Here is a 17,179-nt window from a genome sequence, read left to right on the forward strand (position 1 = left end):
TACATTTTGCAGTATTGCCCTTATATAAAAGTTCTACAGGTACAATACAGAAAGTATCTTATGTCTCCCGATTCAATAATCACGCGATGTGCGGTCAATATGTCCGCAATCGTTTTTTGTTCAGTTTTTAGGATACTAAAATCAAGACCTATTTAATTAGTTCTCAATATGCCCATAATTATTTTATGCCATATATTCATATGTTGCCAAATTTCATAGTGTACACATTACTTTATTACACATCATATTCGATTGCAGAGTGAAGGTCACATGATCGGGACCTTTTTGTTTACATTCACAAGATCATCATTCGTTAATGTGTTTTTAACTTTTAGAAAGTTTTTATTAGTTTTTGAAGGGGTGCAAAAATAAAAATGGGAGGAAAGGAAGGACAATAAAAACAAAATGGGGTAGGGGGGGGGGGTACATAGTGGGTGAGGAACACAACCATATATCAAAAGGTACGTGTTATAGCCAAAAGTCACACATCAGAACCATTGCAATAAATTATTGCTGGCACAGTAACGTACCTAGTAGCCCAAGAGTATTCCCTCTCTTAGGACCGAGCTCTTCGTTAATGTGTTTTTAATGTAAATTTCCTTCTTATAAGTTGGTAATTTCTCTGTAGAGATCCAATGATGATATTGATTATATTCTGTATATTATTTTAGTAATTTTGAGCAATTTGTATTACTCAAATATGCCGCTGTAGTGGAGCGCCGGCACACACAGGATATGCCTTGACCAAGACCCAGGAGGCTCAAATCTCCTGTATACTATTAGACTGCTCTTGCTGGTGTTCTGCAGCCCTATCGGGTACTCTGTATATAGGAGTTTGTTATTCACAAGCTCTGGTAGGCGGCCAGTTCCTTCACTTCTACGTTTTTGGAGATAACATATCTTGTCTATTTTTAGAGTGTGTCTGTTTTTCGTTTTTATTGAATAATACTGTTTTAAGGTAATACACGATATATATACCTCTTTCTATATACACATCCTGCATGCGGGAGTGACCCACTTCCCTCAGACACGTTATATGGAGAATCTACAATATTGAGATACCAGATAACCACTGTATTTGAAGTAAACCCATTTACAAAAGGGGATTATATCCCCAGAACAAACCTCTTTCTCACAAGTGGTGATAGGATTTTGATCAGTTTATAAGACACTTGGGGCTAGATTTACTAAGCTGCAGGTTTAAAAAAGTGGGGATGTTGCCTATAGCAACCAATCAGATTCTAGCTGTCATTTTGTAGAAAGCACTAAATAAATGACAGCTAGAATCTAATCTGATTGGTTGTTGTTGGCAAAATCACCACTTTTTCAAACCCGCAGCTTAGTAAATCTAGCCCTTGGTTACTTTTTATAGTGTACTAATGATAACAGAAATTGATCTGTATTTAGAAACATTCTTTGATATGAAGTGTTTACATCACTTCTAGGATGTGTGACATCATACTACGTGATCAAAAACGTATTGCACTAATTCAGTTGGCCGCGTTACTGTAAAAAGTAATGCAGCCTGCGCTTAAATACCGTTATTACGGAAGATTAAACGCCGAAAGCCGGGTTAAATTTACCATAATAACCGTAATGGATTTAACGCTGCGCTAATTCAGGGGGAATTGAATTCCCCACTGTTTTTTTATTTTGTTTTTGTTTGTTTTTATGCTTTTTCTATCCTATATACAACTGGTACCTTCAACTGAAGAATAGTTTATTGAGGTGGAAAGAATCTCTCTGCATTTAAAAAAAAAAGTTATTGAACTTTCTATATTTCAAATGTTTTTTTTTTTTTAATTATTTGTTATATTGTTATAGATGTCACAATAGTGAGAAGAATTTTTGTGTAGCGCACGTTGATGTTACATCCTTTTTCTGTTATCTGTATGTAGTAGTGCCACAGATGATAGTACATATCATCAATGCATGGCTATTACCTGATCCAGGCCAAAGGCCTAAATAAAGCTCATTTCTACTGTACTAACAACCTGGTTTGTGTATGAATAAAAGCTTAGAGGGCCTTTGTCGCCCTTAGATTGTAATAATCTGCATAAAAGAGGAAGTATCCAAGCCCATGAGTTCATATTTTTTTATATTAATAGAGTTATGTTGTGGGACATACACAAACATGTTTGTGTATCTGATCATGGGCTGTTAGACAACACTGGATTCTTGGGGCCATAGCTGAACTGTATATATAATGTTCTGAGATTGTGGTGGGCATTGGTATACATGATTATTGCTATATGACTAATAAATCAGTATATACCCTTGTCTGGTGGGTTGTTGTTTGTTTTTTTCAAGCGGTGAAAAAAATTCCATCACATTTTTTAAATTGGTAAAAAGAAAAAAATGCCATTGTCACAAGTGGTAAAATATATACATCTGTCAGATTCCGTTAGCGCCCCTTTAAGCTGGTCACAGATGTCCAAACAAAATATATAAATAATATAGTTAATCTTGGCTAATGATTAAAAGTAATAGACTCTAAATGACCCCATTGGTCACAGGAGTAATGCCCAGACTTTGTGTTAATATTGGATTGGTGTATTTTCTAAACAGGAAACGTTTTGCCTGTGATATAATTGTTGAACTAATATTCAAACTAATTAATCAGTGGTTTTGTAATTTTTGCCACAGTTGGGCACTGAACTGATCCTTGTTTATATATTATACCAAGCGGTACAGAGAATATGTAAAGCCTGTCCCATTGGAGCTTACACTCTAAATTCCCTACCAAGCAAACACACACACTATTGTCCACAGCCATTTAATCTACCAGTATGTTTTTGGGCTGTGGGAGGAAAACCTGCAAACACGGGGAGAACATACAAACTCCACACAAATAGGAGCCCTGGTTGGAATCAAACTCATGACCTTGGGAGATTGTGTGGCAGCAGTACTAACCACTGTGCCACCCTGCTGATCCTTCAGCAAAGGAACAGTTGAAGCAGTGAAGATCAACTTGTAGAATGTAGAGTTCCCTGTCCTGGGCATTAAACATGGTTTCTCAGACAAGTTGCTTCCAGAAGTGTGTGTGGTACCCCCTTTGTACCCCCATCGTCAGTGCTGTGGGGTGATCTGGAAGCTAAAACAAGGTCATATTCGTTGTAGGCTGCAGCTGAGTATGAAGTCGGCTCCGTCATCTGTCTCAATCAGGCAGTTCGGAAAACAGGGATTACATAAAACAGGGACATACAAGGTAAACTAAATACACGAAAACAAAGGGTATGGGTCCTTTTTTTATCAAGTAGTTTTGTAGAGGCAGTGGTAGGAAGTATGGAGGGCGAGAAGCTCCTGCTATCCAGCCAGGAGATCTAAGAGACAGTCACCTCAAGATAATTGTATCCCATAAAAATATAATTAAATTTGTTCCTGTCTGTCAGTTAATTGCACTTGGCATTTCTCCGAAAAATCCAGTATATGTTTACCGTCTCCTCTTGTGTCTCAGGTTGTGTAATCATGTCTATTATCTCTGTTTGCTTTGTGGCTGCACAAATATTTGAGAAAAAATGCTAGGGGTCATCTACAATCAAGAGATTTAAACACATTTGAAAACAAAGTTCTTAAAGGGTTGGTTCATGAGACGATCTTTTGTTTTGTCTTTAAAAGCGTATCAACCTCACTGAGGCACGAGGCTCCGTTCTTAGGAAGGTAGTGATACACCGTTCAGGGTATGAAGCTAGTACAGTGGTACATTTTCTGCAGGAGAATAAGTCTATCACTAAAATCCAAGTTGCTTCTCTGTGAAAGAACTTGGTCTTCAATTATTTCCTTGTACAATTAATTGCTAATATTTAGGAAAAAGGTCTTAATATTTAAAAACCAAAAGGGGTCCAAGTGAATCGGCTCCAACAGAAAGCTATGAACGGTCATACATTATTTACCATCGCATACCAGTCCCATATGTAAGTACAAATGGCTAAATCATTGGTTTTTTTACGTTATTTAAAAGGAAATCTACAAACCAATACACATGAATGATTTAAAGCAGGCCTGTCCAACCTGCGGCCCTCCAGGTGTTGTGAAACTATAAGCCCCAGCATGCTTTGCCAGTAGACAACCTGTTGATAGCTGGAAGGGCATGCCGGGACTTGTAGTTTCACAACATCTGGAGGGCCGCAGGTTGGACAGGCCTGATTTAAAACAAATCAGCTGTGATCCAGGGAAATCTTCTTGTTATCCACGGGAATAAAAAGAGCCACTGCAAACTGCTCTCTAGGAGCCTCGTCGCCTAACAGTGAACAGGATTGCTCAGGACTACCTAAAGCCACTCTGGCAATGATGATGTGGTTGTTCAGGGACTCGCACATAGAGGTTAATCAAATATCTCTTAATGTAGGAAAAACAAATGGCCATTATGCGAGTCCCCACTAATGTCAAAGGCCTTTCTCGTTTCAGTGGGCCTTCTACATGTAATGTGCAACTCTATTGAAATGAATGGGCCATTGACATGAATAAAAATGTATACAGCACAACACTGGTGTAAACCCTTTTGTTAACCCACAGTCGACTCTTTTGAATGCAGTCTGAATAACCTCTGTAAGCAGTGAATCCATCTTTAAGACATTTATCTAGTAGGTTTCAGGGTCCAAGCTATACCTGTGTGATGCCTCAAAATAAGTGTTTTGGGGTCTCCAATTTCTTTCTGCCAAACATAAGTAGTTTGTCAGCTTTAGTCTCAATATCATTAATATGTTTGAAAACCCTATGTATGATTATTTTTCATTTTATTTCACATGGTCACTTATTCTGCATAGTTCTTGTTTGGTCATGTTGGGTCCGTTGCTTTGTCCTGTCTGCCCTACAAACGCCAGTTGTAAAAATGATGCTCTTTGAAGTATTGGCAAAAGCTCTTCACTTGTTATTATTGAGAATCTCTGAAAATAGTAAATGAAATATATTATAAACTACTGCTCATAATGTTTCAGAAATTAAAAATACATTTAGGTTAGTCTTTATTTCCGACATATACTCTTCTCTCTGTATAATGCTTGTTCTCCTAATTTACAGTAACCTAGACAGTTAAGACTTTTGTAAAAGGCACACGAGCTCTGAGTTTAAGTCAATATTGAGAGATTAGTAGTTCCACTTTTGATGACCACATTGGCGTCTATAAAGGTATTACGGACTGTGGGCCATGTAAACTCTGCAAACAAAGTGCTGCTGTCTGTCTCTGACCCGCAAGCTCCATATCTGCTCCAAAACCTGTCCTGTCAAGTTCTAATAGCAAGTTCTATACTGGTCGCAGGGGGGTGTGATGTAAGATGAAATTATACAGACTGAAATGGGGAGGCGGTCACAAGCAGGGATAGCATAAAATTATGTCCAGCGTATATACATTCCCCTGTAGTAAATGCAGATAAGAGCTTCAAATCATTCTCCATCAACATTGATGGAGAACCCTTAATTCTTTGTTTTTGTTTGTTTGGTGTAGTACGTATAGGGCAATGTCTATCGCAGGCAAAATAATCTCTCCTTGGCCTATCGAGCCTATAGCTTCACTAGTGTACTTCTCAGCCTATATTGTACCCTATGTCTCTTATGGCCGCATGTAAGTTACATAATATATGACTCAACGTGCGATGATTACACTGATAGATGTTTCCTCACAAACTGGAAGAGGTGACCCTGTGAGGTGTGTAGCTTATCTCCTTATGTACTTTGTTAATCTTAACCTCACGTCTGTATGTTATTAGGGGTACAGGACTGAGAGACCTAGTGCATGTATTGCTGGTGCGATCGTACTCCACATGCAGTGATCATTGGATGGTTAGGTTGGGAGGGTGCTGTGTGTTCTTCCAATATGTAATGTCTTCAGATGACCTATCTTACTGCTGATGTTTTGTGGTACGTTTGAGTGCTGGTCCAGGGAGCTGGCTCTGAATACACTGGGGAAGAAAGAACAGGAGGAATACTGACCACAGTCATAGAAACTATATATTTGATCTTTTGGTGCCCTCCTCCGATGCATTGTAAAACGCAAGCGCTGTTCATTCCCTGATCAGTGGAGGTCGTCCCTTCAGACACATTGTGATTGGTGAAATATATTTTGGGAACCGGAAGTTGTATTACTGCTGTTTATATGATTTTGGTGGTGGGTGTATTACTGTGTTTGGAGGAGCAAGGTTTTAATGAAGACCACCTATATTTTGCTCCTCCTATAGCAAACCTACCAATAAGAGAGTACCCTTTACAGATGTGTTCAGGTTTGTTGTTCTGTGCTGCGTGTTTCCTCTCCACTGTGTGTAATATAGATTTTCCTCTGTGCGGTTATTTGAAAAATTATTTCTGGCTGTGAGTTATGGTAACTGTGGGCAGAGTTGTATAACTTGTATATCGAGTACCCCCTCCCTTCTCGCAGGACAATCCGCCTTCTGTCCGTTCATGTGACTCCATGACTTGTGTTTGTCAATCATGTTCCGCTTACATTTGGGGGGAGGCGATGAACGGAGGTCCTCGCCCCCCCATCACATCTCAGCTCCTCTGTGTTCAGCTTTCAACATTGTCATAGCTTCCTTCCAATCACTTTATTCCATTTAACCCCTTCCTTTACACTAACGATGCCATTCTTTGTATCTTTATATGTGAAGGAAGTGCTCTGTACATTACTCCATGTTTTGACATCATGGTATATCAAATAACCATGCTTCCATGTTCACATCAATTTTTGTTTTTCAATTTTATGCACAGCACTTGCTCTGAAATTTGGGGACTGAGTACACCAAATACCATAGATCAGTGGGATACCACAGCCCTTTACAGCTTCTCTGAACAAACCAGGTGAATATTTTGCACTCTGTCGCATAGAGCTCGGGGAGGAGGGGGGGGAGAGTTTTTAGATGAGGGGCGGGGGGCGGCTGTATCGCTGATGCTTCTTCTTCTGAAATAAATTTAACGGTGCTTAAAAACTACATTTTGGATGTTACTTTGTGTTTTTCCTTTTTATTTCATTTACTTGCTGATGTTTTGACCAACGGAATGTAACTTTTAAGGCGTACCTGTTGCCTGTGCTCAGCGGAAGTAGCCGCCTTGTGGGCTCAACCAAAATCCCGGCTGTCCCATTAGCTGTGAACCGGTAAAGTCACCAAGGCGTTAAGTGACGTCACTAGTTTGTGCATCTGAAGGCTGAGTTCTTGGGAATATTGGTTCTGTGACCAATATGGCTGCCTCCGCTGTGAGTCGGCATCGAGTACACTTTAATTCAGTTCACATCAGTACGCCTCATGAATTGCACAAACAGACCCCAAAGCATAGTCTTAGACCTTATTACTCAACCCATCATTCCACAATTCTTTTGTCAGAATTAGTCAACAGTTCCATGCTTCAAACAGTACCAGATATTTCTTGGTTTGTGTTTAAGTTTTTGTTTTGTTTTCAAATTTTATTTTGTCTCTTATTTTGTTCATTTCATAACCATTTACATCTGCATTTGTGTATGTACATATGCAGTTAGTCTTTGTGGTCCAATATGTTTCAAGAGATTTATAGGGGGTTTTAAATTCTGTTTTACATGTCCAATAAAATTTGGGTTAGAGAGCTTCTTTTTTATTATTTTATTGTTCCTTTCCCTCTCCTGCAATGCTTTTCCTAAATGCACCCTCTGGCTGATAGTCTTGTCCGCTTCCATGCTAGCGTGTAGGCTTTGGAGTTGTGATGAGTGTAGGTAGAACGGATAACTGGGTGGTACGGGAACGGTCGATTCTCTTTATCCCGAGGTTCGGCTGTGCAATAAGCTGCCAGCTCCTGTAAGCATAGGATAAATGTCAGTGTCTTGCTTTTACGGCTTGCTTCTGTTCCTGTTTCTTCAGTGCTGCTGCGGTCTTTGTTTGCATGACGATCTAGCATCCGTTTGCCACGGCTTCTCTGTATACGATCTCAGCTGCTACCGTGCATATCTCTTTCAAGTGTATCTTAATTTTTATTTTTCTTCCTCTCCACTAATTGTCTTCTGCCGGGTGAGTGTGTGTGTGCTGTGTGCGAGCGGTGGGTCTGTATAACCACAGCCCTGTGCCACTTGGTTCTTGGTGAATGTGGAGCAGCTTGGCTTTTTCTGTACGCTTTTTGTATGTTGTGATACCACCATCTTCTTTCTCTTCAGTCTTTGCACGTCCAATGCGATGATATCCATAAAACTTTTTTCTTTTCTTTTTCTTTTCTCTTTTAATATCCCTTTTTGTGACGCCCAGGTCTCTGGACGGCCGCCTGCAAGTGTCCCACCGTAAAGGCTTACCGCACGTAATCTATTGCCGCCTCTGGCGCTGGCCTGACCTTCACAGTCACCACGAATTGAAAGCGATTGAAAATTGTGAATATGCTTTTAATCTTAAGAAAGACGAAGTATGTGTCAACCCTTATCACTATCAGAGAGTGGAGACTCCAGGTAAGTAGATGATTGAGCACCGGATGTGACGTCTTGGGGAGAAGTGGACATTAATTAAACATGACGTCTTGTCCTGTAGTGTTACCACCTGTATTAGTGCCGCGGCACACAGAGATCTTAACGGAACTCCCGCCTCTTGATGACTACACGCATTCCATTCCGGAAAACACTAACTTTCCTGCAGGAATAGAACCCCAGAGCAACTATATACCAGGTAAACGCTTAGACCGTCTGATGCCGCCGCATTTGTAATAAATATCCCCTTTATAACAGGTCTCTGGATGGTCAGTGATTGTGTCTTGATGTACATTGTCAGCTTTTAGCTGGATTTACGCTTAACACCGTTACTGTGATGAGCTCAGCCACCTCACTAATATACAGTTCTACGACCCAGCCAGGTTTCAGCCCAGCTTCTCACCCTCCAAACCGCTGGGAAAATGTGTCGTAGTAATGTAAGGTCTTTTACACCTTAGACATAAGTTATGTGCTGGTTTGTAGCTGCTTTTTACCCCTCATATCATCGTGGGTTATCACTCTAACACCAAAGTAATGAGATGGCAACCAATCTTGTCCTGTGATTGGTGGCATCCGAGCCTGTTTGCCCACAGTAACGCAGGCGCAGGTTTAGTGCCTGTCTGGGTCATTTGTGACTCAGTGCCAGAATAGGAGAGAAAGTTACTATCAGGATTTCTGCCAACCTTGGAAGTACGTCTCTACCCTTACGTGTAAAACCCAGGGCCTCGCTAATCCAATTGCCAGCAATCAATACAAAACATAGTTTGCCCTTTTGAAAGTTCCCAGACCTATGAGGCTCGGCTGTTTTATTATCAAACCAGCATTTATTTCCTACATCTCCACTATAACCCTCGTAAGGCTTCTGGCTGAAACATTATCCCTTATATGGCTGAGTTATCCGGGGCTGATTCTGACTCTCCTAATAGTAAAGGTACCAGCGTTATGCAGACCAGTAATTCATGTGTGTAGATGGCTATAAATGCACGGTGTACATATATAGTACATGGTATGTTCTGTGCTAATTAATACGTTTCTGTAGAAACCCCACCTCCGGGATACATTAGTGAAGATGGGGAAACAAGCGATCAGCAACTTAACCAAAGCATGGACACAGGTACGGAAAAACTTTATTCTTTTTTAAAAAAAAAAAAAGTTTCTTGCACTGTTTATGGGGTTTTTGGTGCAGTGAGAAATGAATCTCATACCTCATATACATTTGTATAAAAATTATTATATAAATGTTTTTATTGTTGTTTGGGACATTTGTAATGTGAAAAGCCAGTGTAGTTAGAGTAAGATGCAATGACCTGTATGATCTTGGCACATGCAGCAGCCTCTCTGGGATGCGTTCAGCCTGGTGGTCTGTAATATGTCCTGTACATTGTATTGTGCTCACTGGTTAGGAGTTAGGAGGGAGTAGAACACATTATATTATATAAATAATCCCTTCTTCTAATGTTAGACTACCAAGATCAGCTTCTTCACCCTCCTCTCATGCCTCCAATTGTCCACTATCTACTGATCTGCAGGATATCTGACCGAACCAGTTGGGGGGATTCATCCGTGAAGGACTAAATCCACAACTGTTAAGCAAAGCAGCAAAAAAGAAAGTAATCTATTTAATGGTTGCAAATGTGACTTACCTAGAACTGTTTCCTCTATGGCCGTGTATAGCTCTGTCATATCCCAGGGCAGGCGGTGTGCAGACTCTCGCTCCTGTTGTGTTTATGGACAGCCCAAGTGCTGGGAATGACGCCCGCTGTCAGATAACGAATGACCTGTTGGGGGAGAGGAGGGTACTTGACAGCACCTCGGATCTGTACGAGCTGCAGACTGTGTTAGATGTAAGATGACTACATGACACATGTCGGTTAATCCCTGAATCTTTCTATACAGGGTCACCAGCCGAGCTTTCTCCTAGTACACTCTCTCCAGTCAATCACAGCCTGGGTAAGTCAGATACTCAGTCCGTCATTGTGTGCTCACACCCTGGCATCAGTGACCACTAGAGGGCGTAACTCCAACCAACAGCCTGACTGGCAGCCCCCATGTATCCCCCATTCATGCTACTAGGGACATATTTAATGGTGGTCTGCTTTCCTTTTAGATGTATATACTCATGCATAGAGATAACAGAACTTCTAATAACGCTGCTTGTTTTCTGTCTTATTGAGGCGGGATCCTTTTACACTACCCTAATACAAAAGGATGTATGATGTAAGTGGAGTAAAGTGTCTGTTGTTGAGGGTCTGCACAGAGCGACCACCCCTCAGACCTGTCTGGTGATTGTTTGCACTTATTGGTCAGATTTAATATATTTACATGAATAAACGTTACACAATGGGCCTGGTTCATTAAGGAAAGTAAAGCAATAAAATGAGTAACTCTGAACACTGGCAAAACCATGTTGCAATGAGAAGGGTGCAAATGAGTTTATTTTGTACAGAAGGAAAATACTAAATACTGGCTGTTTTTTTAAGTAGGATGCAAATACTTGATAGCTTTATTTAAACACTGACATTAAAAGTTAATCTAAGAAATACTCAAACCTAATTATAAATCTGTCCTCACATTTTAAATTTGTTTTCCCCCTCCAAAACAACATGGTTTTGCCAAGGTTTAAAGTTACTCTTTTCCTTTCCGAACCAAACTGAATCGGGCCCAATATGTCTACATATGTAGTACCAGACGCATTCCACACCACGGTATAACCAGGACATGCAGACCACTGCTCACCAATTAAATGTTGGAGCGGAGCTGTGAGAGTTTACATCTGTCATTATATCCTTGTGCCTGTGGAGTACTTGGCTCCATCTATAATATAAAAGCCTAGCGGCGTGTGTTAGTCTGTGTGTAAAAAAAAAAAAAAAAAAACAAGCTGCAGTGCTACCTGCTGGGCGGAGTTATACACTGACCTACTAAATTCTTAGCCTTATCTAATATATAAAAGTAAAAGCCTAGCGGCGTGTGTGTGTGTGTGTGTGGAAAAAACTATTTTCTCAGAAAGGGCTCATCCAATTGACCTGAAATTTGGTATACTGACATTATTTGCCCAAAAACTTAGAATAGTGAAGTCCGTAACTTCCATCATCCCCCCGTGGGAGGGGTAGTAAAGGCTAAATTTATGAGTTGAGGGGTCAAACTCATTTTCGTGAGGTAATTTTACCTCATGAACACACATTAAAAAGGGCGCTTGCGTTGGGAAGTAACGCTCTTCCCCTGAGGAGGCCTGGGCTAGGCCCAAATGCATGACAAGAACCTTTTTAACACCTTAAGTAGTTTGATTTGACTAGAATGCATGAGTATCATGCACGGGTTAACTTGTATATAATATCTATATAACCTGAACCTTAGGTAAGCCCACTCCTTTTATGGCTGTGATTAAGGTATACATTAAGATGTAATGACCATGAGCGTCATGACTCTTTTAGATTTGTGATTTATCGCCACACTATTTTCCTTGTTATAATGAAAGGCTTCACACACCATTATTATTCCAGGTGTGTCCTTGCTCTGCTGAGCCTTATCACTATGAATTGACTTTGTTTTATTCTTATTCGCCACCTTATTGGACAACTGATGTCTAATGCCGGCGGATAACATCTTGTAGCTGTCTTTTGATTCTGTTTTTATCTCCCGCAGATCTGCAACCTGTTACGTATTCTGAGCCAGCTTTCTGGTGTTCAATAGCTTATTACGAGCTGAACCAGCGAGTAGGAGAAACCTTTCACGCGTCGCAGCCTTCGCTCACAGTGGACGGCTTCACAGATCCATCAAATTCGGAGAGATTCTGTTTAGGTTTACTGTCCAACGTGAACCGGAATGCCACAGTGGAAATGACCAGGCGCCATATAGGTATCGTAATCTTGGCTATATTAAATCGGTCTGCGAACAGGTTTAGCGCTTTGAGTCGGCCCGCCTGTGACGATCTCTTTCGCTCATACAGGAAGAGGAGTGCGGTTGTATTACATCGGGGGAGAAGTGTTTGCAGAGTGCCTCAGTGATAGTGCTATATTTGTCCAGAGTCCAAATTGTAACCAGCGGTATGGTTGGCATCCAGCGACTGTATGTAAGATTCCGCCAGGTGAGTCTTGTCCGGGATAGTTGTTTGTTTTCCATCTGTCTGCGTTTACTTGATTTACTCCACTTCTAGCCCTCCCCATCTCATCACTGTTGTCTCTCTTCTATACTCCATACTGACCTTTATATGCCCTGTACAGTCCTCTTCTTGGCCACAGAAAGCACAGGCCCAGAGATGGTGTTTATGTATAACAATGTAATCTCAGGCTAGCGTTCACCACCACACATTGTCAGCTCTTGGATATAATACAGCCAGTGCGGGCGGCCACAGTCTCTTACATACAAACAATTTTTCATCTCTCCGTCTGCTACTTTTTCAAGCCTTATAGACGTTAATTTACGCCATGCAACAAGTGAAGGTGAACTCTCTTGGTATAAATTTGTACCTTATCTCCATATTTCAAGGTTATTTTTATAATTACATTTAAAGGATAAATCCACCCAAAACAGGAAAAGAAAAACCCCAAACGTTATGGGTGGAGATCAAGAGGAGAAGAAGATCTCACTTGTTGGTCACTGATCAACCAGTCCCCTAACGTCTGTATGGTCTGTCCGTCTGCCCCCCTCCCCTGTGAGCTCACCGTCCATCACTTTCATGATGTAGTTTTGGGTGGAATTATCCTTTAAACGTGAGTCAACCAGAATCCCTTCTGCAGCGATGACAATTGTTGTGCTGGCATAATTCGAGAAACATTTATCCTCCTTTGTCTGAGGTGATATCACACGGGTAGTCTCTGGTGATGCTGTTTGCTGCTCACCAAAGAAACAAAATAATGATTATATACCATCTTTTATTTACACTGTGCCGACACCAGGTGATGGTTTTGTTATATCATTGTGTGTGTCCACAGAAAATAACAGAATATGATGACTTTGTTGTAGGCCACTGAATATATCTCAATCGCCTATATATGATTTAGTGCTGCATGTATTTAGGGTAATCTAATGGAAGAATATATCTTGTATAATCTTTATTCTGTCCAAACATTGCATAAGAGTGTCATGCAGATCTAAGCATCTAACAACTGAGCAGTGTAACAATACTGGACAATTGCTGCAAAAACTGTTCCGTGCACGTATTTCTGCACTCGTCTGTTTTACTGGGGGGAGATTAAGTCTCGCTTTGCTCTCCCTTCTTCTTGCAGGTCTAGTAAACGTAATCTCTGGTTTGTTTTACTTGCTCTAAGTATCTGTTTGTGTCTCTTGTTACAGGCTGTAACCTGAAGATTTTTAATAACCAGGAGTTTGCTGCCCTCCTCGCTCAGTCTGTGAACCAGGGCTTCGAAGCCGTTTACCAACTAACCAGAATGTGCACCATCAGAATGAGCTTTGTAAAAGGCTGGGGTGCCGAATACAGGTACATGAGCTTCTCATATGTTTGTGGCCAGCACAGGGCAGTTGTATTGTCCACGGCTAGTTATATTTCTATGTTTAACCTGTTACCAGAGCGTGAGAAATGTCTCTTAATCCTCCAAAAACAAACCTTGTTTTACTAGGTCAGTAATTGTAGACATAAAGAGTTAGGTCCTAAAGTGATCCCTGCTTTAAAATAAATTATGTTTAATAGTGTATAATTTTAAACGTAGGCATTTATAGCCACAGGGCAATAGGCTACCGTTCCCCTTCAGATAAGTAGACCTCTATCTCTTCCTAGGGATTCTAATTATAATGATTAAATAAAACGTTAACCTGGAAACACTGCTAATGTTTCTTCACCCACTTGTTGAGAAACGATGTAAATGTCATTCACACCCAGGTCAGAGGGTCATGGCAGCGGTTCGGGCTGACTACATGTCAGCGAGCGCCATCTAATATGGGAAACATGGAGGTGACCCTCCCAGTACTATAGACCTAAAAAGACTATATAAAACCCACACACATTTTGCATAAGTTTTATCAGAGCCAAAAATAAACGTCAACCTCTAGGTACATGTATCTGATAGCCCTGTAAATTTTACAAGTTGCAGAATTAAATATGTAGGAATTTTGCGGAGCATTTTCTTTACCTGTCTGGTTGGGCCACACGCTACCTTGGACATTCATTTACATTGTGCGTTGCCTATATGCTTAACGTTTTATACGCAGTTTCTTGTAGACTTGTATATTTGGTAGAACTGGAACTGTGTTCTAATTTGTTTCTCTTTGTTATATTTTCTTTGTATTGTTTTTAAATATTGCAATTAAAAACCCGCAATCCATGCCAACATTCTGAGGTGTGAGCCGTGCCCGTAGCGGCAGTGACCAAGGCAGGGTGCCCTGCGTACATCTCTCTATATATAGACACAACAGTGCCTTTTACATGTACTAAGTGGCTCCGTCCTATTTTGCAGGCGACAAACCGTTACAAGCACTCCCTGCTGGATTGAGCTTCACCTGAATGGACCTTTGCAATGGTTGGACAAAGTGTTGACTCAGATGGGTTCTCCCTCAGTCCGATGCTCAAGCATGTCCTAATGGGTCCCTCCTTCTTTTATTTTTTTTTATTTTTTTCCCCCCCGTACGACCTACAGGTTCAATCTCCTGGCAACAGACTTAATACAGCTTGTCTGTCATAGTATTTGTGTGTGGTCCCCATGAACTGTTTACAATCCAAAAAAAAGAAAATCCTGACAAACAGCACTTGAGGTTCCATCAACTATAAAGCACCTTGTTGGATAATGTTTCTGATACCATAGAGGGAAGTGCAGTGTGAAGTCACTCCTTACTGGGAAGGGATGTTTTTAAAGGACGTTTAATGTATTATTGGGCATATAACGGAGTGTCCGAATGGTTTAACAATAACATGAGTAGTCTTTACAGTACGTGTCTTGTATAGTTTAATGTGTTTTGCAGTTATACATTTTTAGATCCCAAATAGGGCTTGTCTGCTTCCTTATTTTAGTTGTTCCAAAATCAAACATGGGTTACGTTTGTCCACTATTATTATCCCCCATAGCATATCTGTATGTTTTTGTTTTTTGTTTTTTTTTCCTTGCCTATTTTATAAGTTGTCCGCATCTGCTTGCTCATGTTCCTTACTCCAGTTGTGTTTTTCTTATCCGCCATGTAGACTTAATACCATATTTTTGGTGTCTCGTCGCTCCGTGATGACAATTGTTTTAATACAAAGATTTTTTTTTTTTTTATGATACGGAAGTGATGCACTTGCCATATTACAATCCCCCACACTTCAGATCAATCTCCCCCTTTATCTCCCCCTCTTTCTTTATCTTTCTTTTATTTTTTATAAATCCACGGCAAACTGTTGATTTTGAAAAATACAATCTGTAACGGAGGAATTCATTTTTAAGTGCATGTTATTGTGAACCCTTGGACACTACATTTTGCACCCTATGAAATTATTTAGAATTATATTCTACGGATGTCTGCGTTTAGGGACGGGCGGGGGGGGGGTCAAAGGTTGTGTAGAAAAGGGTACTCTTGACTTAAAAGTGTACATGTTACTAACACAGTTATTGTTCTGCAGCTGTCTGTCATTTTTATAAACATGACGGCGCCAGGTTTGCCTTTTCCTCTCATTGATTACACTAGTAGTGTACTTTGTAAGTACAGCTAGTGAAACGGTTTTGCTCTCAGAACAAAGTGACAGCCAGCGTCAGTTTTATCCATTTAGGCTTATTCGTGGACAATGATGGATTTCGAACGCTATATAGTTCCCCCTCCCAACCCCCAACAGGTCATATTTTGAGGATTCCCTCTGGGGGGAAAAGTTGGAATAGTGACTGACACAGCGAAATAGATTTATCCACCTGTGCATGACTAGGGAAATCCTGAAACCATGTCCTGTTACAGGCACGTGAGGACCGGAGCTGAGAACCCTGCTGTAGCGCATAGATGCAATCCTTAATAAGAAAAACGAAAAAAAACAAAAAACACTGTTTGATGGTCAACAGAAAGACAACCATAAAACCGTAATTGGCAAAGCATTTAACATTTTGTGAACTAGTTTTACCAGTAGATCGGTGTATTGGTAGAACTTGTGAACTTGACATAAGCTTTGTGCGTGTTGCATTTGCCGAATATGTGAATACACTAATAAAAAGTTTCATTCTCACACGTTGTGTCGTTTTGTTTCCTAAGATGGGTGAAGATGATGTTTCTGCGTCGATTTTACTTTGTGCCGTAGCCCACGTGGAGTAAGAGGAGACGTGCTGCTCTACAACTGACCACTAGGGTGCGCTCTATCCCAAATGAAACCACCAGTACTGCAAAGCGCTTATTACCTCTTACCAAGAACTCTGACCTCTGTCTACCATGGAAGTCATTTATCAGTTACATGGGACGTCCGGCTCTGGTTCAGCTTTTCACAGTGGTTCATCAATAAAAGCTGTAGAAAAGGTCTCTTAACAAACTATTAAAACTCTTAATAGATTTGAAACCTTATTTTGGAGCAGTAATTATAAAATAAAAGGAGTAACTATCCTTTATGTAGACTCTTAGCTCTCAAGCCTTCCTATTGGTTCCTATGTATTAAACTTCAGGTTGGATACTATTATGAACAATAAGAATGGAAACAGTTTTGCAGTTAATATTTTATCTTACAGAACAGTGTTGAATCCATTTCCATCACCTCCAGGAAACGTAACTTTTTTTTTTCTTTTAAACTTTATTTCCTGAAAACAATCACATAAAACTGTTATGCACAGTACAAAATATAATCTCCTGTCTGTAGTACCAGTAACATGACTCTTGAAA

General features: G+C 40.4%; 1 protein-coding gene across 2 annotated transcripts in view; it reads left to right on the forward strand.

Annotated features, from left to right (window-relative positions):
- Window positions 1–16,340, forward strand: part of SMAD2 (SMAD family member 2) — a 36,635-nt gene extending 20,295 nt beyond the window's left edge. The window contains exons 3-11 of one of the 2 annotated variants that reach the window (XM_075185958.1): window positions 6,700–6,789; window positions 8,196–8,389; window positions 8,469–8,603; window positions 9,444–9,518; window positions 10,301–10,354; window positions 12,047–12,259; window positions 12,351–12,488; window positions 13,697–13,841; window positions 14,815–16,340. In XM_075185958.1, coding sequence (XP_075042059.1) covers window positions 6,700–6,789; window positions 8,196–8,389; window positions 8,469–8,603; window positions 9,444–9,518; window positions 10,301–10,354; window positions 12,047–12,259; window positions 12,351–12,488; window positions 13,697–13,841; window positions 14,815–14,938 — 1,168 coding nt within the window. In that variant the 3' untranslated portion in view covers window positions 14,939–16,340. The remainder of the gene's footprint in view (window positions 1–6,699; window positions 6,790–8,195; window positions 8,390–8,468; window positions 8,604–9,443; window positions 9,519–10,300; window positions 10,355–12,046; window positions 12,260–12,350; window positions 12,489–13,696; window positions 13,842–14,814) is intronic. The other variant, XM_075185966.1, reaches the window with a different exon arrangement.
- Window positions 16,341–17,179: the final 839 nt, after the last annotated feature.

The sequence above is a fragment of the Mixophyes fleayi genome, chromosome 1 (genome assembly GCF_038048845.1).
Source record: "Mixophyes fleayi isolate aMixFle1 chromosome 1, aMixFle1.hap1, whole genome shotgun sequence".
Taxonomy (NCBI): domain Eukaryota; kingdom Metazoa; phylum Chordata; class Amphibia; order Anura; family Limnodynastidae; genus Mixophyes; species Mixophyes fleayi.